This window comes from Microtus ochrogaster, unplaced genomic scaffold (assembly GCF_000317375.1).
Source record: "Microtus ochrogaster isolate Prairie Vole_2 unplaced genomic scaffold, MicOch1.0 UNK73, whole genome shotgun sequence".
NCBI classification, from domain to species: domain Eukaryota; kingdom Metazoa; phylum Chordata; class Mammalia; order Rodentia; family Cricetidae; genus Microtus; species Microtus ochrogaster.
The window spans coordinates 973,943-997,075 of record NW_004949171.1 but is presented as its reverse complement, the minus strand read 5'-3'; the positions used below and the strand labels follow the sequence as shown (position 1 = coordinate 997,075).

Below are 23,133 nucleotides of genomic sequence, written 5' to 3'. Positions count from 1 at the left end.
CTCAGTGATACCGTGTACTAAAATGTTCCATGAGCTCTCACTTGGATTCAGTGTATTGTGGTCTCCAAAGTGCTTTTACATACGTTATCATAAGCAGCTTGATCAACACTGTTAGATATTAACAGATATCATTATCTTATTCCATAAGGGATAATTGCATTGCCTTTGAGTTACTGAAACCAACAAATCCTCCCCTGTCTTAGCTTCTCTATCCAAGGATAAATACCCTGGCTGCTAACCTGACACATTGATGTATTTCTACAGTTAGTCAGTTTCCCTATACACGTGCCATTGCTTCACAGTTCTCACAATTGCTAGATTATCAAACAACTTTGTGACGGTGAGAAAAAATTACAGGCTCCTTCATCCTAAATAAATATTTCGTGACTTTGTCCCTGAATTCCTTGGTCTTCACACCATAAATAATAGGATTGAGCATTGGAGGAACAAGGAAGTAGAGGTTGCCAAGAATGGTGTGGACATGAGGTGGAATGCCTCTTCCAAAGCGGTGAGTCAGGAAGGAGAAAAGGGAGGGGGTGTAGGAGACAAGCATGACACAGATATGTGTGGTGCAGGTGTTGACTGCTTTGTGGTGAGCCTCCTTGGAAGAGAGATGCATAATTGCTCGTATGATTAGCACATAAGATGAAGCGATAGCTGAGATGTCTATCCCAACTACCAGCAAGGCCACGACCAGACCATATATCCTGTTGACTGTGGTATCCACACATGCCAACTTCACCACAGCCATGTGTTCACAATAGGTGGTGGGAATGACTCGATTGGCACGAAAGGGCATACGCTGGAGGAGGATGGGCATGGGGAGGATAAAGAGAATTGCTCGTACCAAGCTCACTAAGCCTATGAGTCCAATGCGACTATTGGATAGGATGGTGGAATAACGCAAGGGCTTGCAGATAGCCACATAACGGTCAAAGGCCATGGTCATCAGGACAGATGACTGCATGGCTGAGATGGAGTGGATGAAGAACAGCTGGACCAAGCAGCCTTCATAGCTTATCTCACTCTGTCCAAACCAGAATATGCAGAGAACCTTAGGAATGGTGGTTGTAGACATTCCCAAGTCTGTGAGAGCCAATAGGAAGAGAAGCAGGAACATGGGCTTATGCAGGGAGCGCTCAGTGGAGATGGTGAGAAGAATGGTACAGTTCCCCATCACAGTGATGAAGTACATGGAGGAGAAGGGGATGGATATCCATCTGTGCTTGTCTTCCATCCCAGGGATGCCTTGGAGAATGAAGAAAGAAGGGTGGCCAGTGCTGTTACAAGGTGTCATGGTGGCACACTGGTGAAGTACCTGAAGAGAACAATGAAAAGCTACCTGGGTTTAATTTTTCAAAAAGCAAAAATCAGATGTTTGAAAAGGAAAAAAAGTGAAATATTAAAATCCACAAAACAATCTGAAATGATAATAGTGTATGTTATGTAACATGGTACTATACTGTGGAGTATACCATGAAGTATATATGGAGTGCAGTAATCTAAAATGATAATAGTGTATGTTACATAACACGGTACTATACCATGGAGTGCAGGAACAATGCAGTGTTAATATGACAGCATCAATGTCTGAGAATCTATGCTGTGAGAAATTCTTTTAATAAGGAAAAACTATTGATGATTCATTGTCAAAATATTCTTAAATGTTGGTGAGTATATGATGGAATTGATACATCATCACTAAGATGCATAGCTAAAAAGCATGTCAGAAAATGAACAAAAATGCAAAAAAGAATAAACATTACTTCCAGAAAAATCAGAAAAAATGCAGCAAGAAAAAATATAGTTTAAAGAATACTTCCAAATTTATAGAAAATTCTATATCTGAAAAGTAAAGAATGTCCATTTCTAGCAAATAAGGGAGGTTTTGTGTGAGAGAGAGTTTGGCAATGGATATGAAGGTGGAAGTAGGCCCCGGGTAACCGGGCAGTGAAGCTCAGTAAACTTGCTGTGCAAGGCATTGTGAGTATCTAACCGACTCTCAGGAACACGCTCTTACCTGAGTGTGAGGCCGTGAGAACCTGGGAAGCTGGTCTCAGCCGTCTCCAGCAAATATTCCGAGGTGCATGTGTGCATGCGTGTGGAGGTAGATTTTAAGCAGCATCCACACTCATCACCCTGCATCTCTCCACTCTCTACTTGGGCACACAGAAGCCATGACATGCCTCTTTAAGCCACCTAAGCAGAGGCCCCCAAGGTCTCCAGAATTAGCTCCTTGACAACCCCATCCTGCAACACAGAACCACAAGGCCCCATAGCTGTTATGGGTAAAATTGACCTGGAGATTGACTGAACTCCCAGAAGACAAAGCTGGTAGATCTTAGGAATTCTGGAAATGCTCAGTCTTGATTGAAGAGAGGGAGATCAAAGTTAACAATGAGTCAATGAGTTACTAGTGAAAGAGACCATGAGTGTGTTTGTGTCAGAACATTGTTAGTCCCGAGGGAAAAAAATCTTAACTCTTGCCACAACAAAGATAGATTTGGTGGAGACTATACTAAATAAAATAAGATGGGGAAAAACCTATTTAATGCTCTTACCTATATTTAGAATCTGGGGGAAAACATACAGAATTCAGACAGAAAATAAATGATACTTCCTGTGAAGCCAGGTGCAGGGAGGAAGTGGAGAAAGTTTCCAACAGAGCAGATGGGGTGGGTGAGAACTGCAAAGCTCCAGCTACAGTGAGAGCCTCAGCTGATCCAGTGCACTGTGTTCAAGACTTTTGCTGAAGAAGCAGATTATAGCTTCTTGTGACCCTGGAAAGGAGCTATGAGGAATTAAGATGATAGGATGACTTCATTTGTTCCTTACACTATTGGACAAAATCAAAATCACAAAGTCAGGAAAACTCAACAAAAGCTGGACTTGGTCAAACTCTGATGAAGCCCTGCTTGCAGACAGATCCAGTAGAAAGATGACAATAGAGATGATTGTCAGGAACATTGAAGCAAGGGCACAAAGGGGGGACTAGAATCAAGTCCCTGTGACATCCTTCAATAGAGCAGTGCAGATAGCCTTGACTGTGAAAGTGTACCCTCATCATGTACCATAGCAGCTATAATTTCCTCAAGGAAGTCGTGGTTTTAATAATATCCAGAAATCCTGATTTCTGCCATGAATCTCCTGTGTGTTACAGGTGATCCTGACAAGTGACAGTGGCAGGTAGGTACCGATTGCTGGTACCAACCAAATGAATCCTTTCTCCTTGCTTTGTTTTCCCACATTTACACCCAGAGGCCCATCGTACTCCTGAAGGCAGCTTAAATAGAAAATCCAGTGTCATAGGCCAGAAGACTCTAGCCTCTTCAGAAAAAAAAAATTAACCTCGTTCTCTGGATAATCACAATAGAATAGAAACTAAAGCCTAATTTCTCCACATTTTTGATAATTCCAAACATTTGTGAAATGTTTGGCACATAATGGGAATATAATAAGCATCTGATAAATCAATAAGTAGATTAATATCAAATAAATTAATTAAAAGTATATCCTAGTTTGTGAGTTCTTATTCATTTTAGATATCTAAACATTAAAATAGAACTAGAATAAAACTGTACCCAACTCCAATGTAGTGAACCAAATTGTTTACTGGAATTATTACAGAGGCCTGTGCCTAATGACCTGAGATGTTTTCTGATCTACACACACACACACACACACACACACACACACACACAAACACATACACACATCCCGTAACGTGTGTCCATACATCCAAAAAAAAAAAAACAAAATTAATATAAACATTTAGGGACCAGTGAGGTGATTCAGAAGGTAAAGGTGTTTGCCACTGCTCATGATCCGAGCTAGATCCCTGCAACCCACAGGGTAGAAGGAGAGAAATAGTCCTGGAAGTGGTCCTCTGACGTCCAGACACAAGCCATGGCTCACATGGGCCACAAGCACACTTATATACTTATACACACATTAAAGAGGCAGGTGAATGCGGAAAGTTAAACTAAAGATGCACATTCCCTACAAAATATTATGTTCATTATAAAAGCTGTTAAAATTTATGGAGGTTACAAATTCAACGTAATATACCAGCCCTTTTAGTAATGTATTGTTATAATTGGTCATGTTTTGAAAACTAATATATCAATATGAGTCTGAATTTACAATTTTCTCATTATATTCTTATGTTACTATTTTTCTAACTATATACTTCTATTTCTATAAGTGCATGTTAAAATAATTTTAGAACCTCAAGTTAGTGAAGAAAGCAATTTAGTAGTTAAAAAATATGGACCTTTAAATTTTTTTCTTGCCTCTTATACTGAATCACCACAAATGACATGCTGTCCATAGATCACATCACTGTCTCCCCACCCAGCTAGGGTGTGAGTTTCTTCAAGTCTGGCACTTAAACCTGTTTACTTGTAAACTTGACTATATACCCAGTATACAGTTGCTCCTTAATAAGTATTTTTAATGGAAACTCAATTCCAATAAATAAGTTGTACTCTCTTAAAGCTCTTCCAACAGATTGTCCTCTGTGAACTTCATTGGCAGAGCAGACTGAAGAACGGGCAGCTATTGTTGACGGAAAATAGAGTTTCTACTTGTAGTGAAGAAAAGCTTGCTAAACAGAGTTGAAGGTCTCCCTGCATAGTAAGCATAAGTCACTGGATTGTAACTCTTAAAATGGGTAAAATGGCAAAGGTCATGGTATGAGTAGTTTTATGATACTGAAGTAAGAGTTTATGTTCTCTGTTGATATATCTCTTATTCACTAAACATCACAGAATAAATTAAACTACCTATGGATAAGCTGCATATTACACCAATGGAAAAGAAAGATACTGAAGTTAAAAAGTAGGATGGATGTCCTTGATGATCAATAAGGTCTGATAATGGTACTACAGTGCTCAGTGGTTAAAGGTACTGGCTGTTCTTGGTGAGGACCTGGGTTCGATTCCCAGCTTCCATGTGGCACAGCTCACAACCACTTTTACTTCAGTTCCAGCACTCCAAAGAAATACGTAGGAAGGCCATCTGCTTGAGGATTCTTTTTTTTTTTTCCTGCCTAGCATTTGCGGTTGAATGTGTATATAGGTTGTGTGAACAGAGAGAATGGAAGCAGAGAACAAGAGCTGGAAATAACGAAAGCATAACCGTCAGATGGCACGTATATGTTTTTTCTGTAGATAGATGGGAAATTCTTCCTCACGACTTTAAAGGCATTCTGACTGCAACGCTGGTGCAGTTCTGGGAGCTGATCTCACAGGCTACAATACTCTACTTTCCTTCTATTTCTAACACACGAGCTTCTGTGTAGAGATACAGTTAATCTCCATGGCTGTTTTTTTAAGTGTTCTACATTCCTACTGATCTATTCCTTTTCTTTTCAAAACCTGAAGATCCATCTATATGAAGGGGTTGCTCTTCAAAATCTCACATATTACATGATACTGGCTTACTAAGCAAGATTAACAGAAGCAGCAACCTCAAGCCCAGAACTCTTTTGTCCCTTGTACATGTAGAGATTATTGTTACCTCCTCTTTACACACAGGTCAAGTATTCTCATTCGGATTTGTTTGGTATTGATGCCATAGACTAAGGGGTTGAGAACAGGAGGCACAAGGAGATAAAGATTTGCAAGTATGATGTGTACCTGAGGAGGCACATGGTGGCCAAAGCGATGAGTGAAAAATGAAAAGAATGCAGGGATATAGAAGACAAGAATTACGCAAATGTGGGCTCCGCAAGTGCTGAATGCTCGGAACTGAGCATCCTTTGAGGGCAGTCGCAGCACTGCCTGCAGGATCAGGATGTAGGAAGTGGCAATGAGGACCACATCCATGCCAGTGACTGAAAGTGCTACAGTAAGGCCATACACGGTGTTAGGCTTAATACTGGCGCAGGCCAGCTTGGCTATGCCCATGTGCTCACAGTAGGTGTGAGGGATGATGTGACGTCCGCAGAAAGGTAAGCGTTCAACGAGAATGACAAAGGGGAAGACAAAAAGAAGGCTACGTATCACACATGCTAGCCCAATCTTCCCAATCACAACGGCATTGAGTATGGATGTATAGTGAAGTGGTCGGCAGATGGCTACATAGCGGTCAAAAGCCATGGCCAGCAGAACAGCTGACTCTGTGGCAAAGACTGCATGAACAAAAAACATCTGCGTGAGGCAGCCATGATAGGAAATGACATGGGATCTGAACCAGAAAATTGCTAGCATTTTAGGCAATGTTGTCGAACATAGGACTAGGTCAGTAATCGAAAGCAGGCATAAGAAGAGATACATCGGCTCGTGGAGAGCCCTGTCAGTTATAATGATGTAGAGGATGGTTCCATTTCCGACCAGAGCAAGGATGTACATGGAGCAGAAGGGAATGGCAATCCACACATGCTGGTCCTGCATCCCAGGGATTCCAAGCAAAACAAATGTAGAAGGGTGGAAGGCAGTGCCATTGGGGACAGAGGCAGAGAGCATCATGATACAGGGAACAGACCTTCTTCCTAAAAGCATCAGAAAATGAACAGATGTTATCCTAAATGCCATCTGTGCCTACTAAATGCCCTTCAACTTCTTGTCCTTCATTCTCACCGATATTTCTCAAATTCATGCCTTCCCTGCATCTTATATATTATTATAATGCTTTGAGTAACAATGTTTATCTCATTTCTCTGATCTCCATCTTTTAATAAGACTTCTACATCATGTCCCAAACATTATAACATGAATACAGTCAATGTTGATGCAGACTTAACCTTTTTTAGTGTGTCCATGTTGTGCAGGGTACTTTGTATTCCATTTCTCTAGCTTGCCCTCTGCCATCTTGTATTGTTTTCTGGGCCCTGAGTCACTGGCATGGATTACATTCCTCAGTTTCTTACTGGAGGAAGGAATTGACCACAGGAAAAAGCAGCCCTCTGCTGGAGAGGAAAGAGATGAAGGGTAGGCATTTATTTCTCCTTCTCTCTTGAAGAAGTGTTATTAATTCTTTTGGCTTCCTTAGCTGAATTGTCATATTTGGCTCTAGTTTACTCTGGTGACCATATCATCTTCCTTTTATTTCTTCAATCCAAAGATTGTCATAGTTTCTGCTGCTGCTACCTATGGAATGCCACTTTGTAAATGGCTTCTTGATTAGATTCACCTAAATAGAATCTAAATGCATTATCTAAATAGAATATTTGATATCTTGCCTTTCGGGATTCTAACACACGGCATACAAGGCTCTTCTTATGCTCCCTTCTGCCTTCCTCCCTAGCATATTTCACCATACATTTTACCACATACTTCATATTTCTATCATATTGAGTGATATGAAATACATGAGAGCTATGAAACATCAAACCCCATGCCTTTCATGTGGCATTCTTTCTACACAAAGACTATTTCCACTGTCACCTAACCCTGCTGTCAGTCAGATGGCATCTGCTCACACATAGTGATATACACACACACACGTAAACATTTTTAATTGCTTAATACATAATATATATGTGTGTGTGTGTGTGTTCCCCACACACACTTCATTATACTGTAAAGTTTCAAATTTTTAATTTTTCTTCATGTCCGGCATGAGTGCCTTACTGACACTAGATCAATAAATTCTTAATAAACAATGAGAAAATCCTTGAGCTCAGCAGTTACATTTTCTAATAGACTTGGAAAAGTGACTATTGCTGAAAAATGGTAAGTGCTTCCCGGGAACGCTTTCTAAGAGCAACATAAGGCATTCCTTCCTCAGATGTGTGGTTTCTGCCATGTTCTCCTCACTGTATATATCTATATTTCAGGAAAGGCTCTTTATCACCTCTTCTTGAATATACTATAGCTTGTATAAGATTAATTAACTTTTAAGATTAATAATACATAACTTAATTGAACTGAATCTATCTAATACATGTCTGTTTCTAGATATGACATATGCATGAGTTTGCTTATAGACTATCTCTAGACTTTCCTGACTTAATGCAGAATATGTCAGAGCCACTCAGTCCTGACAGATGGGTGCTGTGGGAGAGCTGTCAGATAACAAACAGAAACAGACTTGTGACTGGCCTGTTAGCCAGAGACACCTGATCTTCAAAACGAAACAAAAAGAACAGACTTGTGTGGGAAATATGCCATATGAAAGGCATATCGGTTTGAGAAAGCCTGCCTCAGATATTTCACAGCTTGATGCTACATTCAACATGTAGCTGCAGTAAGAAAACACACTAAAGCAACAAGAAATGCCCGTCTGAGAAGAGAATGCTGCTTTGGTGTGTACTGTGAAGATATATCACAGCCAGCTTCTACGCACAGAAGTCTTCCTGGAAGAAATGATAACTATTCTCCAAATCCAAGTCTTCAAGTTCTTTAAACATCTTTCAGGCAGCTTGACTTTAGCAGCTCTTGTTCTATAGTCCAGGCTGAAAACTAGAGCCTAGATGTAGACGGCCTGGGTGAAAATATGTCTCTGCTACAGTTACTTGCTAATGGTACTAACTTTTTAAAAATTGACAACTATCCTTAGTAAAATACAGATAATAGTCCTTCATTCATATATTAATAATTCAGAAGGTGTGTGAAATCCATAATGTAGCCTAAATAACTTGATGCACATTAATTAAAATGTTCACTATTATTTCTTATGATTTGGAAGTGTGATTCATTGGCTTATGTACTCAGTTCTAAAAAGAGATAACTTCGTTTGCAAAGCTCACATTGAAAAGTGTATGTCCTCTCTTGAGTTGTGCCCTTGGGTGTCAGGACCTATGGTTTCACTATTCCTCAAATCAAGGTCTCACTTCGAACATATTCAAGGCTGGTCCTCATTTAACTGGGCTACGTAAATGCCCACAGTATATGAAATGAGAAAGCTCCCCAACAAGTTTCCAGAGTTGCTGAGTTTTTCTCAGTTTTCTTGGGGATCAAAGAATGATTGCAGCATTTGAGGTCCTTAATACATAAGGAGCAAACATGTTTTGTGCACTATGAAGAGCAGAGCAAGGTCGCAAGAATGAGTACACTATTTAGTAAAGGAAATTTTCTATTGGTAGGTTTAATCAGCAGTTTTCACAAGAAAATGTTGCAGCAAGGATATATTTGCTTGTCACAACTTCAAAATTTATACACATGATATTCCAGGGCTATCTACATAAGGCAAATTAAATTTAAAAGGTATCATCTGTGTTTAAATACTGCATAGATAAATTGTAATTTCTGGAGATACTGTGTGGAGCCTTAAGAACTCGAGAACAATGCTACCCATTAAAAAATATGAGAGTTGTTATTTTTATCCAGTTGGTCTGATGTGAGAGCAAGCTACGACTAAGGTTTTCCACTTTAGAGACAATTTTCTTACCTGTAATTCCTCATAACATCATATTTTATACCTTAAATATGTACAATGAAGATTTTTAAAGACTCCAAAAATACTCACCGCGTTGTTTTAAGGATGACTTCTCTTAGAGATCCATTCACCCTATCTTGAGATCACAAGAAAGACAGCCAGAGATTAAATCCTCAGACAGCCACATGAAGGATTCATACATGTGGGCATGTGTGTACACACATACATCACTTGCTTATGAAATGTTGATATATGTTACGTGTTATAATTACTCAAATACTGAGGGGCTTAAGGAACTAGTTTCTTTAGAATGGGGATTAGTCTGAGATGACCTATGAGGAGTGAAAAGAAAGGAATAGCATCAGTATTTCTGCATGGCTGTCATCTCTTCTGCCCTCCCCTACCTCTCTTTCTGCTTTCACAGAATTATTCTTGACTTTATTTACAGCCCATTCTATTTATTAAACACTCACCCCAGTCTCAACGCTCAAGAGAAAAGTCGATGCAGCACACTAACAGTTCCTGGAATGTGAGTTCTGGTCCTATTTACCCCTAACTTGTGATGGCGTTCTTGATCCAGAGAGGCTGAGCTTGACTCAAAGCACTGATGGTCCCAGATGCTAAAAATAGATGTACATTTCAGAAATGATCTCAGGGGATACACACTAGCCACAGCAAGATTTTCTTTCAAAGTATGATTTTTTTTTTCTAATTCAAAGGAAGAAGTTAGTATAGCCTTACACTAAAAGGAAAACAGATTCACAGACTTTGGATAAATAATGTAACCAGAATGTTACATTACTGGAGAAAGTGACTTAGTAAAAAGGAAGGAATTGCCGAGTACAGGGAGAATTCAAAGTGATAGATAATGAGTTGAATTTGCAGCTTTGTTGTGTTGCCTGGCCACGTCCCTCATATTAGCTGTTTTCAAGAAGAGATGACCATCAGCTCCTAGACTTGGAAACTCCTGCCCCCATGACTCAGTGTTAATGGCCTTGTTTCAGAGTTAATTGCCACGCAATACTTACTTCTGGCTGCGCTGTACTTTTCCACTAGCTCACTGTGCATGCTCCAAGGACCCTATAATTTCCTACCCATCTGTGCAAACCTCTGATGTCTCTCTTTCCAATCAGAGGCAGCTGTCACTCTGTGTTTCTCCCCATTTCTCTATAAAAGATTTATATCTTTTGCATGAGATTTGTTGTCTGGTGTGATTTTGTGGCATTCCTTGGCTCCCAACTGCCAAGATGCCCTTATGCTGGAAAAAAAAACCCTTACATTGGTGTCATGATTTATGATTTGGATAGGCTCTACTGGTGCCTGTTCAAGGCTATCAGTTTGGCCCTCTAGTCAGGTGTTCCTTTTGGTAATGGCTGGGACCAGATGACAGTTCTGTCAACCAGTGTGATGGCAGCTCCAGCATAGCAGAGCCACCTTTCATGAAACTGCTCCCATCTGTGAAGACAGTGTTGTCCAAACATGGAATGGGCACATCTTTTAAGTCATCCCTCATGTTGCTTCAACTGTTTCCAGACAATCAGGTATTGACTGAGAACAAGAACTGTCAGGGAACAATCGATAGGGTTTAAAGCCTCATTCTTAGTAAAAGTGATTCTCGGGAGATCAAGTATCAGAGCCTGATACTAGGTGATTCTGGCATTTGTCAATTCATGAGCCTTTTACTTGGTGGTGTCCTCAAAAGGACTTTGACAGCATGTGGGGTTGTCTTTATTAAATTATTTTTGAGCCCTCCCTCTGCTGTTTGGAGAGTTATGAGCTCAAAACTTTCTGTTCATTGAATAATACCTATCAATGCTCCTTTAAGCAGTCACTGGATAATGTTATGTTCATAAGCAGTTCTAGAAACTCTAGTCTCTCTGGGTGTTTTAGGGTTGTCTCCACTTAAGAAATACTTTCTAAATTGTCTACTGTATAGTTTGGGCAAAGAGTTATAATGTTAAGGGAAATGTCTCTTAAGAATCCTGGAAGTTTCTTTTCCAGATGAAAAGATGTATTAGATACATTTTTAGTAGTTCTCTGTTTTTTAACAAAGAATATCCCCACAGCCTTTGGTAGAGATGATACTATCCCCTGCAGACATGTAGAGTCTGTTATCATTTGAAACTGCTGGGAGGGAAGAAGTTTTATTTGAACCTAGCCAACCATGATACCTTTGTACTTACTCGGCTGAAAAATAAATAATTTCATTTTTATCTTATTTCCTAATTTTATCACATGTGGTAAAATAATTCAGTACAACAATATGCTGTATCCAAGTGTACCAATGAATTGAGTACATATCCGTCTTTCATAATCTACTATAGCTATCTAGAGTCTCAACTGAACTGATGTCCAAGCTGAGTCACTAATGCAGATGGCAGCTGTTACTGGCTGACAGTTATAATCAAAATTGGGATCACTCACTAGACTGTTTAGAAATGGCTTCTCTTGTTGCTTGGGATGCATATGTTATTGTGACTAGGGTCCAAAGGGAATCTAGTAAAACCAAGCTCATTAAGAGACCCAGATGGAGGCCTGCCCCCTTTCTGAGCAAATAAGAGAGAAGGAGTGGATGGGGTTGATGGCAGGAGGGATGGCTACATAGAGGCTGGCAAGCAGTGTATGGAAATAGTGGGGGATATTGTGACTAAAATGGTGGGCAAGTGCAGAGAACATGGCTGGTGTGTGGAATGAAAGAATGACACAAACGTGGGAACCACATGTGCTAAGGGCTTTCTGGTGGGCGTCCCGGGAGGGAAGTTAAAGACAGCATGAAGAATAACAGTGTAGGAAAGGTCAATCAGGATCCATGTCTGACACGACAGTCATTATAGGTACTGCAAAGTCATAGCAGATATTGATGGAGAAGTCGGCACAGGACAGACGAGCAATGCCTATGTGCTCCCAGTATGTGTGGGGAGCGATGAGCGCTCGGCAGAAAGGCAACCACTTTAACTGATGGGAAGATGATACAAAGCTCCTGCTGACAATTGCCACTACAATTTTAGTAATAATCTGATGAGAGATGATGGTGGTGTATCTTAGGGGGAAGCAGATAGAAACATAGTGATCAAATGCCATAGCAACAGGATAGAAGAATCCATAGCAAGACTGAAATAGAGGAAAAAACATCTGGGTAAGACATCCAGAAAACATGATCTGCTGAGGACCCAGACAAAAGATGCTGAAGGTTTGGGGAGCACATGTATTACATAGATCTGTAGCGGCTAACATGGAAAGGAAAAAGAACATGGGCCCCTGCAGCTATGCTCCAAAAAATGAGTTAGAGAAGGTTTCTGTTGCCTGCAAAGGCCACAAGGTAGATAATAAAGAAGGGAATCACAATCCATATGAGGAACAGTTTTAGCCCTGGGATTCCCAGAAGAATGAAAAAGTCTGGATTGAAGCTGCTGAGGTTTAATGTGGCCATTATGGGCATGGGTTAAATGACTGTCATAAACTGAAAACAAAAATGGCCTGATAGTTACAATGATCCACACAAACTTCCCCAATACATTTTCCTTTCAGAAATGCTCAATCTCTCACTCTTTTCTCTTTATTCATTAACCTTTGCCAAACTTTCAATCATCTAACATGCATCATTAAAATGTTTTCCCAGAAACTTAAGTTGTATGACTGAATCCAATCCTGACTGCTGATTGGAACCCAAGAAAGTTTCCTTGGGAAATTTGTGTATGAAATAACACCACACAATTACTGAAAGAGTGGTGCAGGAGAATTGTCTGTATTTTGTTAATCATGTTTTAAATAAACACTGATTGGCCAGACAGGAAGTATAGGTGGGTCAACCAGACAGGAAGTAGAGGCGGGGTGATGAGAACAGGAGAATGCTAGGAAGGAGGAAGCCCATTCCTCCTACTCCTGTTCAGACCACAGAAGAAACAGCATGTAATCTGCCTGGCTGAAAAAGGTACTGAGCCACATGGCTAATATAGATAAGAATAATGGGTTAATATAAGCTGCAAGAGTTAACAGGAAGCCTGAGCTAATGGGACAATCAGTTTTATAACTTATGGAGATCTCTGTGTGATTTTCTTTGGGGCTTGCTGGCTGTGGGGTATCAGGAGGGATAGAAACCTCAACAAGCAGGCCCCTCATTGTTACAAATGAGGTAGGCTGCTCAGTGGTAGAGCCCTTGCCTAGCATGTATGAGGTCCTATGTCCAATCACCACAAGTATAAAAAATTATAAAAGAAGATTAAATGTTAGTCAGAGGTCCATTTAATTATTCAGTTGCTAGTCGGGCTTCATGAAGATAGGCTCAAGGTCTGAAAGCAAAGCAGACCATACGGTCCCTGTTCTTCCCTACTTCTCCACACTCAACTGTACCATATCCTCTGAGTCTGCCCTGTTCTCTTCACTGCTGTAGAGAATTCAGACCAAAAGCAGAGGCAGGCTGCTAAGCTTCCTCCATCAAACTGCAGGTGTCAGTGGCTTCTTCTTCCCTTCAGATATTCCTAGACTGGAGTCTATTCAAAAGAAGACAGTCTGACAAGTGACTATGCCAGGTCTGTCTCAGAAAAGAAGATGGAGGCCACCCCTTACCCACAACCAAAGCAAATTCCAGCAAGAGATACTCAGGCTCCTGGCAACACAACACAATGTCACTCTTGCCCCTGTCTAACCTTTTTAATGGCTCGTCCTAGTGTGACTTCATTGTAACTGAAAGTTTATCTTTTAAAACTGTTACATTTGTGATCCAATACACAACCCTTTTGCTTCCATCTCAGTACCATTCCTTTTTAATTATTTCTATTTTTTCTCCTTTAGTATTAGAATTCTACAGTACTCTATCCTTAACTATTGTTTGTGCAAACTGCACCAAAGTGATCTCTGCTAATGAGATGACATTAACTGGGCCCCTACTGTGAACATTCTGAAGTTTCTGATTTTAAATATAGCTGTCCCTCCTTGGTTTGGGGATTAGGTATTTCCTGCCTGCCCTCTTCATCTGAAGTACCTTATTGGTCTTTCTATTGATTCAACCCATTTCTATTGTGATATTTTCCAAAGACTGTTGAACATAATTAGGTTTTCCATCCCTACACATTATCTTAATTATATCTCCCTCACACACAAGAACCCTCCTCGTCTCTAAATGTTTCCAACATTGCAAGTGCTCACTCTGAGCATCTACTTAACGCTACACCAATGGCCCCATCCCACATACCATCCACTCTTGCCAAGACCTGTTTCCTAATATAAACTCATCTAGTTTTTTTTTAATTAAAATTTTGGAAAAGATGCAGAAATTACTTTCAGAAAATGCAAAACATATTTTTAAAATATCTCCCAGTTTACTCCCTCTAGTTTACTTGTCATCAAGGCTGACTGTGGAAGCAGGAGCTTACTGTTTCTGGAGAAAAGGTATGATCTAAGGTCTATCTTTCCCAACCACTGCATAAAGAAGGTGGGAAGCCAATCACTTCCAAAAAGGAAGATACAAGAGGTTGGTGTCAACAGTGGTATTCACTTATGCTGAACTCTGGGCAGTATCTCCATTATCAGAAGATCCAGATGCAGGAGATTCTGATATACAAAGGTGTTTTCAAAAGGGTTCAGATGAAGGTGCGAGGTTTCCTGTTGGATATGCCAATGCTGTGCATAAACTGCACTATCTGCATGTCTCACATCTATCAAATGTACACCTACATGGTGTCTAGGAAAAGAGTAGAAAACTTGAAAAGCCTAGATGTGGTAGTACAGCCCTGTAATCCCAGCCCTTGGAAGACTGAGGCAAGAGGATCCCCAATTCAAAGACAGCCTGGCTACATGGAGAAAAAGGAAAAGAAATGGGATGGTTCAGCTGCTGTAAGGAAAATGAGACAACAGATTTCACGTCAAAAGTACAACAACCAATGCTGACTTCAAATGAAGGCATATAACTCTACTAATATTCAAAATATTCTTACAGATTATAAAAGTAAGGCCCATTGATCCAAAGGATAAAATGGATATGAATATGATAATGGGTAAAAGAAGAAAATTCAATCTCTTTATTAAATGTGTTCTCTAACAGATGAACAGCACCAATTGTCAGTTTAACAAAGACCCTCAAAGGTTGATTGATACCCAGTCCTAGGAAGTGTCAGGTGCTATAAGGAGCTGTTATAGCTATTTTTTAAAGAATTTACCATAAATCATTCCTGAAAATTAATTTAAGGGTATGTATTCAAGAAATACACATTCCCCCAGTGACTTCAAATATAAAACCATTCCTGAAGATGTGGTTATATATATATACAAAAATAAAAAATAAAAGACAAGGCTATACTGTGACCGTAATTACAGTGTAAAATTCAAGTAAAATTATAATGTAGAAAACAAGCATTGCTCAGATAATATACATTTACACCTCAACTGAAAACTTATAGAAAGTAATTTTAATAGTTATTAAAAGCATGTTCACTTCTTTGTTATCTGCCAAGGACAACAAGGTCAAGCTAACTTAAGACCACATTTCCTGAGTGGATGAGTTCTACTCACACTCTTGGCTCTCTTGTGCATATCCCTCTGCAGTACACAGTGAAGAATTTCCATAAATCTCTTGGTCCCCTACCTTGCCAGATCCTAGGTGTGACTGATCTCATTGTAGATATATGGTTCCTAGATAGTGATCTGAAGACAGCCAATAATTCCCTTTGCCAGATGAAGGGCTGCAACAATCCTAGGTGAGACTCAGTGAGAAAAGTTCATATGGCCCTTCTCCACACCACAAGTGAGATCATAGTTTACTATGTCCCTCTGTCCCTGTTTGATTTGCTCAAATGCCACTCTTTTGATGAAAACTTGTGTTTATCCACTGTCCCCAACACTTTTCTCACCATATGAAAGCTAGAAAATATTTACAGGCAGCTATGATTATCAAATCAGAGTGCTGATTACACCATCTTATTTTGTTTCCTGAGGCTTTCTCATTTAAGAAGCTATAAATCTTAAAAAGGAAGAAATCATGGGTATTCTTAATTATATCCTTAGGCCAGTGTTTAATGCAGTCTTACTAAGTGTTGTAGTATAAAAGCATAAAGGGGGGCTCTTGACACACCACAGTAACTAATTTGACCAGACAATAACAATCAATTATGTTATGAGTAAAATTATTCTTGTTCCCAATGATGAGAGTCACCCATCTTTCCCCGTTAATCTTGGATCACAGCATCTCACCATAATAGAACAAGATGAGCATTTTACCTCTAGGAATTGCAAGATCTGGAAGGACATAAACATTATCTCCCCACATTTAAATACTCCTGGACGGGAGGAAGAGTCCTACCAAGGAACCCACCAGAGCCACTATGCCTCACTAAAGGATAAGTTACAAAGTGACTCACCTCGTATGGGAAAGTATCACCTGATCCATTCACCTTCAAAATCCTAAGGTACTAAGGCCTGTTCCAGAAATCAAGTGTCATTAGGTATGCATGCTACTCTATAATGTCCAGAGAAGATAGGTATCTTGGTGATTGCCCCCATTACTACCAATTCAAATGCTGGGCTATTTTTGCTACACAGCAACATGAGGGAACAGAATACATGCCAGCAGTTTCTCCTTTAACATCTATGCTTTTGGTAGTGCCATTGATAAAGGAAAACAGAGGAGACGCACATTTTATAAAGGGAAGATCTGAAGGTCTGGTGGCTTAAAAAGGAGTACTTACATAAAGTCTGGTTATCAATTTTGAAAAAATTAATTTTGAGGAATTAATTATCTGTGTGTATGAAGTCACAAGATTATTTTATATATTGTTCAGAGTTCAGAATTACAGAAACCCCCTTTATGCATACTATGTCTAATAATATATAATATAACCTATATAACTCTCCATTCTCATCTGTATACTAAACTAACTGCCATTACTCTTTCAAATTATTTTAATTGAATATACTACTACAAAAAACACAATAAGCCAAAAAAATGATTTTTCTTCAAACATGCAATTAATAAAATTAGGAATAAAAGAGGAACAATTCTATTTAATTCAACAAGGGCAGAGAAAAAAGGAATAAAAGTGAGATGCTTGTCTTTTTTATTCATTTTATAAATAAGTAAAGGAAACATAAAGAACAATGTAAGCAAAAAACGTATTATTTATACCAGAAAGGATTAAAATTGCTAAGTACTTAAAAAGGAAAAGCACAGCATACTGCCTTTGTTCAGAAGCTGTGGAACTCAAGGGTGATAGGAAATGCAAGTCCTTAAATTATGTATCAGTAAGAAATGCAAACGTCGATTGTGGTGTTGCTCAATTAACTCAGAGATCATCAACTTCATCCACCAAAGTGTATGAGCTAAAGCAAAAGAGGCCTTGATTTTTCCACAGGGCTGGTAGGCCTCTTTCCCCTCCTCTTCACCTGTTTTGTACACGAATAGAATGATCAATATCATTTCAAATAAATAGGAAATAAAAAGTTTCACGAAACCAATGTTGCCAACTTTAGTTTAAAAGCTCACTCAATGTGTCTTTCCCAAAGAGAAGAGAAGAAGGAATTTGTCCTGGATCTTGTTGGTCTTCACTCCATAAACAATTGGATTTAGAGCAGGAGGGATGGCCACATAAAGGTTGGCAAATAAGATGAGAACGTTACGAGGGACACTGTGCCCAAAATGGTGAGCAAGGATGGAGAAGAAGGCAGGTGTGTAGAACATGAGGATGACACAGACATGGGACCCGCATGTGCTCAGGGCCTTTTGGCGGGCACCCTGGGAGGAGAGAAGAAAAACTGCCCTGAGGATGAAGATGTAGGATACAGCAATCAGGATGACATCGGAGATGACAATCATGAGGGGAACAGAAAACCCATACCAGATGTTGATAGAGATGTCTGCAGAGGAAAGCCTGGCAATGCCTATATGCTCACAATATGTGTGAGGGATAACACGTGTCTTGCAATATGGCAACCGCTTCAGAAGGAAAACAACTGGCAGGATGACCAAGAAGCTCCTCACAATAATGCTCACCATAATCTTGAGAATGACCTGTGGGGTCAGGATGGTGTTGTACCTCAAGGGCAAGCAGATAGCCACATAGCGATCAAATGCCATGGCTAACAGGATAGCCGAGTCTACTACAAAGCTCAAGTGTAGAAAGAACATCTGAGTGAGACAACCAGAGAAGGTAATCTCTTGGGAGCCAAACCAGAGGTTTCCCAGCAGTTTGGGTACTGTGGTAGTGGACAAGATGAGGTCTGTGCTGGCCAGCATGGACAGGAGTATAAACATGGGCTCATGGAGGCTCTGCTCCACGGCAATCAGGTAGAGGAGGATGCAGTTGCCTACAATGGCCACAGCATAGATGACACAGAAGGGAATCCCGATCCAGATGTGGAATTTTTCCAACCCGGGTATCCCAACAAGGATGAAGGAAGTTGGGTTGTAACAGCTTAGGTTGTTCATGGCCTCTGTAGGACTTGCTGGTTCTTGAGCCTGAGGACAGAGATTCTTTCAGAATCCTTTACGAAAGGGAACAGTGCCACTCCAGTGCAGAATGCTGGGGACAGATCAGCATTCCTCATGGAAGCACTTCCTATTATCAAGATGAAGAAATGCCTGGAGACTAACTACTCATTGCCCATTCTATTGGCCAATGGCTTCACTTCATTCGAAATGCATTCATATCAATTAGTAAAAATTATAAAAAGGTCACTATGTGAGTCAGAAATTGCATGTAATTAAATTAAACTCTTTAATATAGGCCAATTTAAAAGGAGGAAATGCACATCTGATGGGGAAAATGGAATGGAGTGAGGAAAGATAGAGAAAAAATAAAAATACATACATTAAAAATGTGACACTGGGAGTGGAGAAATGGCTCAGAGGTGACGATAGAGTACCATTCTCCAGAGCAGTACTGAGAATTCTGTGCTCACTCCCTCGGAGTACAGAGCACAATCACCTGTAACTCCAGCTCCAGGGCATCTGACTTCTTCTCCACACGCACCTGCACTCATGTCTACATACCACTTACACACACACACACACACACACACACACTCACACACACACACACAGAGAATTTAAAATAAATCGTAAGTTTCTTTTTTAATGCTGTACTGGATGGAGATGATCTGTGAAGAAAGAAGACAACAGCCTTCTCCAGGGTAGATCCTGTGCTTCAGACAAGACATTTGTAAAATACACTGATGGGTTTGTGTGCTCAAAGAGGAAGCTCATGAAAGAAGAATGGATGACTGTAACTAATGGAAGCAGATGCAGATAAACACAGCAGAGCATTGGGCTGAGCTCCCAAAGTCTAGTCAAAGAGAGGGAGGAGTGAGAATACAAGCAAAGAGACCAACACCATGGTGGGGACACCCACTGAAACTGTTTGCCTGGCCTGAGAGAGAATCAGCATAGGACCAAACTAGGTCCTCTGAATGCAGATGACAGTGTGTGGCTGGGGCAGACTGTGCGGCCACTGGTGGTGAGAGGAGGATTTATTCCGACTGCTTGTTCTGGTTTTTGGAACCCATTCTCTCTGGAGGAATACCTTGTTCAGCCTAGATATAGGGGAGAGGGCCTTGGTCCTGCCTCAAAGTAATGTGCTAGAATTTGTTGACTCCCCATGGGGAGCCTTTTCCTCTCTCTGAAGAGTGGATGAGGTATAGGATGGGGGCTGATGGCAGAAGGTGGAGGGAGCAGGAGGAGGAAAGGGAGTGGGAAATGGATTTGTCATGTAAAACGAGAAAAGATAGGGTTTTTTTTATTGATTTTTATTGAACTCTACATTTTTCTCTGCTCCCCTCCCTGCCTCTCTCCTCCCCGCTTCAACCCTCTCCCAGGGTCCTCATGCTCCCAATTTACTCAAGAGATATTGTCTTTTTCTACTTCCCATGTAGATTATACCTGTGTAAGTCCCTCTTAGTATCCTCCCTGTTCTCTAAGTTCTCTGGGATTGTGGTTTGTAGGCTGGTTTTCTCTGCTTTATGTTTAAAAACCACCTATGAGTGAGAACATGTGATAATTGTCTTTCTCTGTCAGGATTACCTAACTCAAAACAATGTTTTGAATTTTGAAGGAAAATGGATGGAGCTAAAAAAAGATATTTTTTTAAATAAATTTTAAAATAAATATATGAAAGAGCAGGTCCTCATGCTGGGTGCTGTGGGAGCTTTTAGTGACTGAAATGTGGTTGGATATAGATTATGGGTTTTGAATATGCAAATGCAAGAGCGTTCATCATTGAAGACACACAGAGGGAAGCACTATTAACCCACCTTTAGGAGGAAGTCATGAACCCAAAGGATGCTTTTGGAAAAGTCTTAAAATTTAGGCCCCAAGAACCTATTGCGAAGTATTAAGTGATCTCACCTCTCCCTGGTTAGCAGTAGAGACATTTCCACTGCCCGTGTGGAGGAAGCCTTCATAACCAAAAATCCGACAGAGGAGTTTGTCCAGGCAAAGTGTCTGCTGAACCTCATCTCCTAGGGCAAAAGTAAAGAATCATAGAGAAGTTCTGCCCCACAGTTTTGCTTTCTGGTCTGCTGGTATCTACCTGTGAGAATCTAGCTTTGCACTGAACAGAGCCCACATTTAGGAAAATGCCCTGTGAATTCTAACTCAGTTTCTGCCATCTGTTTCAGACAGTTTCTCTTTCAGGTAGAAGTGAATGATAATTGGGCCATCGATACCAGGAAGTCCCCCACTGTTGAGGATCTACAGCTTCTGAGTCATACAAAGGCAAAGGTCAGAGAGAGCTGGCACTTATCCAAGACCTAAGCAATTAGCCAGAGTAAAGTTTCAAAGCCATTCCAGGGCAGGGAAGTGACTTGGCAGAAATTCGTAACAGTTCTGCACTAGGACCTGGTGAGGATCTATAGTCTTCTGCCCAGGAAAAGGAAACCTGGGGCCTCCTAGGCCTTGTGATGTGTCTTCTAGGTCCCCAGTCAGTGCTTTACATAAGTGAGATACTCTTTTACAGTGTGTCATTGGCACTTGCCTTGAGCAGCCGACGTGACCACATTGAGACCACCTGAAGAAATGCAGGTGGACATTGACAAACACAGGCCCTGTGAATGGGTTTTCTAAGTCCCAGTCCACTGCCTAGTGCAGAATAAACTGCCAAGAACACAGAACTTTTTTGAACAATGTGCAACAGCAGACATTCCAGAATGTTCTCCCTTAAACGATGGCCATGTGATCTTTTTTGACTGATAAACAAGTAAACTCTGGAAGCCCCACAAAGTCAAAACATCTCAGTAATTTAAGAAGTTTAAGTTCAGCCTATCAGAGCATAGATTTGCCTTTCCAGTAGCAAGGAAGAGTCATGGGAAATACATCAAAGAGAAAGAGAAACAACAACTCATCACTGAAACTGTGAAGGGTCAAAGCATCAGTGCCAAGGGATCTTGGTTTAGTCAGAACATACTGTAAACTCAATTCTCTTGCCAAAAGACTTGTGCTGAGATATTGGGAATTTTTTTTTCTGAGTACACTAGCCATTCTAACTTGAAATCAGTAGCTTCCTATTATGATATTGCCTTAACATAGAGTAAATTGGTGTGGAACCAGGTAGACGGCTCAGCAGGTAATGGCTCTTGTTGCCACTCCTTAGATCCCTAGAACCCACACAGTGAAGAAAGAGACTTACTCTCACAAGTTATCCTTTGACCTCCAAATGTGCACCATGGCACAAATGCATGTATATGCATGTGTGTATGTGTATGCCTGTGTGCACATTTGCATGTGTGCTAACACATGCATACATACATGTATGCACACATGCACCACAAATAAGGAAATGTGACTTTAAAATTTTTTAGAGAGAATCACTGGTCTCAGAAAGATCCTTTCTCCCACGGACAGGTCTTCAGAGCACAGTCCCTCAGACACTGAGAGAACTAGAAGCCACGTGATATAGGATCCTTCCTCACTAAACCACTGCAGTTGTCAACTCACCAGAGTGGAGTCTCTTTTCGGTTCATAGGAGTGATGGAAAGAACTCAGAAGAAAGTGAGCACACTTTCAGAAGGGAAATACGCGAGCGAGAGGAAAACGAAAACATTTGTGCTCTCAAATTCCCAGGAGGTCACTGGCATGGAGTGATCCCTCCATTCCCATTTTCACACAAGGGGCAGGACTTGTGCCATTTCCCTTGTGGAGGAGCGTATCTTGTGTGTTTTAATAGCCTTTAGACATTGTGTCCCTGGAAGCTTCATCTAGAGTCAAATTATGCAGTCGTTTGAGTCAGAAATCTTCGATGTCTCAGAGTGTTCCTATAGCTTTAGTGTCCTTTGGTCAGTTTATATAAACTTACACCAAGTCCATATGAATAACATTAGCATGTTCTAGATTCTTGATATTGAAGAATAAACTATACAATTCAGTCTCCAAATTTTCTTTGCCCTTTCTATCATGTTTCACTGACAGTTTCTTGATTTTCAAATACACACAAGTATGTATATTGATCACATAGAATCAATACACTAATATGGAAATATTTGCTTACTTTATGGTACAGGTTTTTATATTATTAATATTAAAAATGTATTTCTTCATCAGTAGGATTCATTCATTTTCCCAATAATCGATTATAATCCTCATACTTACTTAAAACTAAAACCCTCTCCACACCTTTTCACTCATCCTCCTTCCTACTACATACATCTCAGCATTATCATCTCCCACCACTGTAATTTAAATATCTGGAAACATATAATATGTATGCTGATATATTATTACACCATTTACATTTATAAGTTACTGCATATTTTAATGTATTTGAACATAATTATATAAAGCATGTCATTTTCTGTCTATAGGTATTTAGATATTAGTACTATATCTCATTTTTT

General features: G+C 40.2%; 3 protein-coding genes and 1 pseudogene across 3 annotated transcripts; all 4 read right to left on the bottom strand.

The window, feature by feature from the left end:
- Positions 1-322: 322 nt before the first annotated feature.
- On the bottom strand, positions 323-3,064 carry LOC102001898 (olfactory receptor 52D1-like). The gene is made up of 2 exons (XM_005370181.2): positions 3,059-3,064; positions 323-1,318 (listed from the first exon to the last, which is right to left on the bottom strand). Exons 1-2 carry the CDS (start codon positions 3,062-3,064, stop codon positions 323-325), a joined length of 1,002 nt encoding a protein of 333 aa, XP_005370238.2.
- A 2,452-nt stretch (positions 3,065-5,516) lies between these two features.
- Positions 5,517-6,470, bottom strand: LOC102001615 (olfactory receptor 52D1-like). Its single transcript, XM_005370180.2, has one exon. The coding sequence runs from the start codon at positions 6,468-6,470 to the stop codon at positions 5,517-5,519; it is 954 nt and encodes a 317-aa protein (XP_005370237.1).
- A 5,365-nt stretch (positions 6,471-11,835) lies between these two features.
- On the bottom strand, positions 11,836-12,760 carry LOC101995429 (annotated as a pseudogene).
- Positions 12,761-17,777: 5,017 nt separating this feature from the next.
- LOC102001337 (olfactory receptor 52H1-like) lies at positions 17,778-18,736 on the bottom strand. Its single transcript, XM_005370179.2, is given in 2 exon segments — positions 17,778-17,813; positions 17,816-18,736. Coding segments are annotated over 2 exon segments (957 nt in total).
- Positions 18,737-23,133: the final 4,397 nt, after the last annotated feature.

Excerpts from the sequence above, each read along its gene's own strand:
- LOC102001615 (XM_005370180.2), bottom strand. The coding sequence starts at position 6,470 with ATGATGCTCTCTGCCTCTGTCCCCAATGGCACTGCCTTCCACCCTTCT.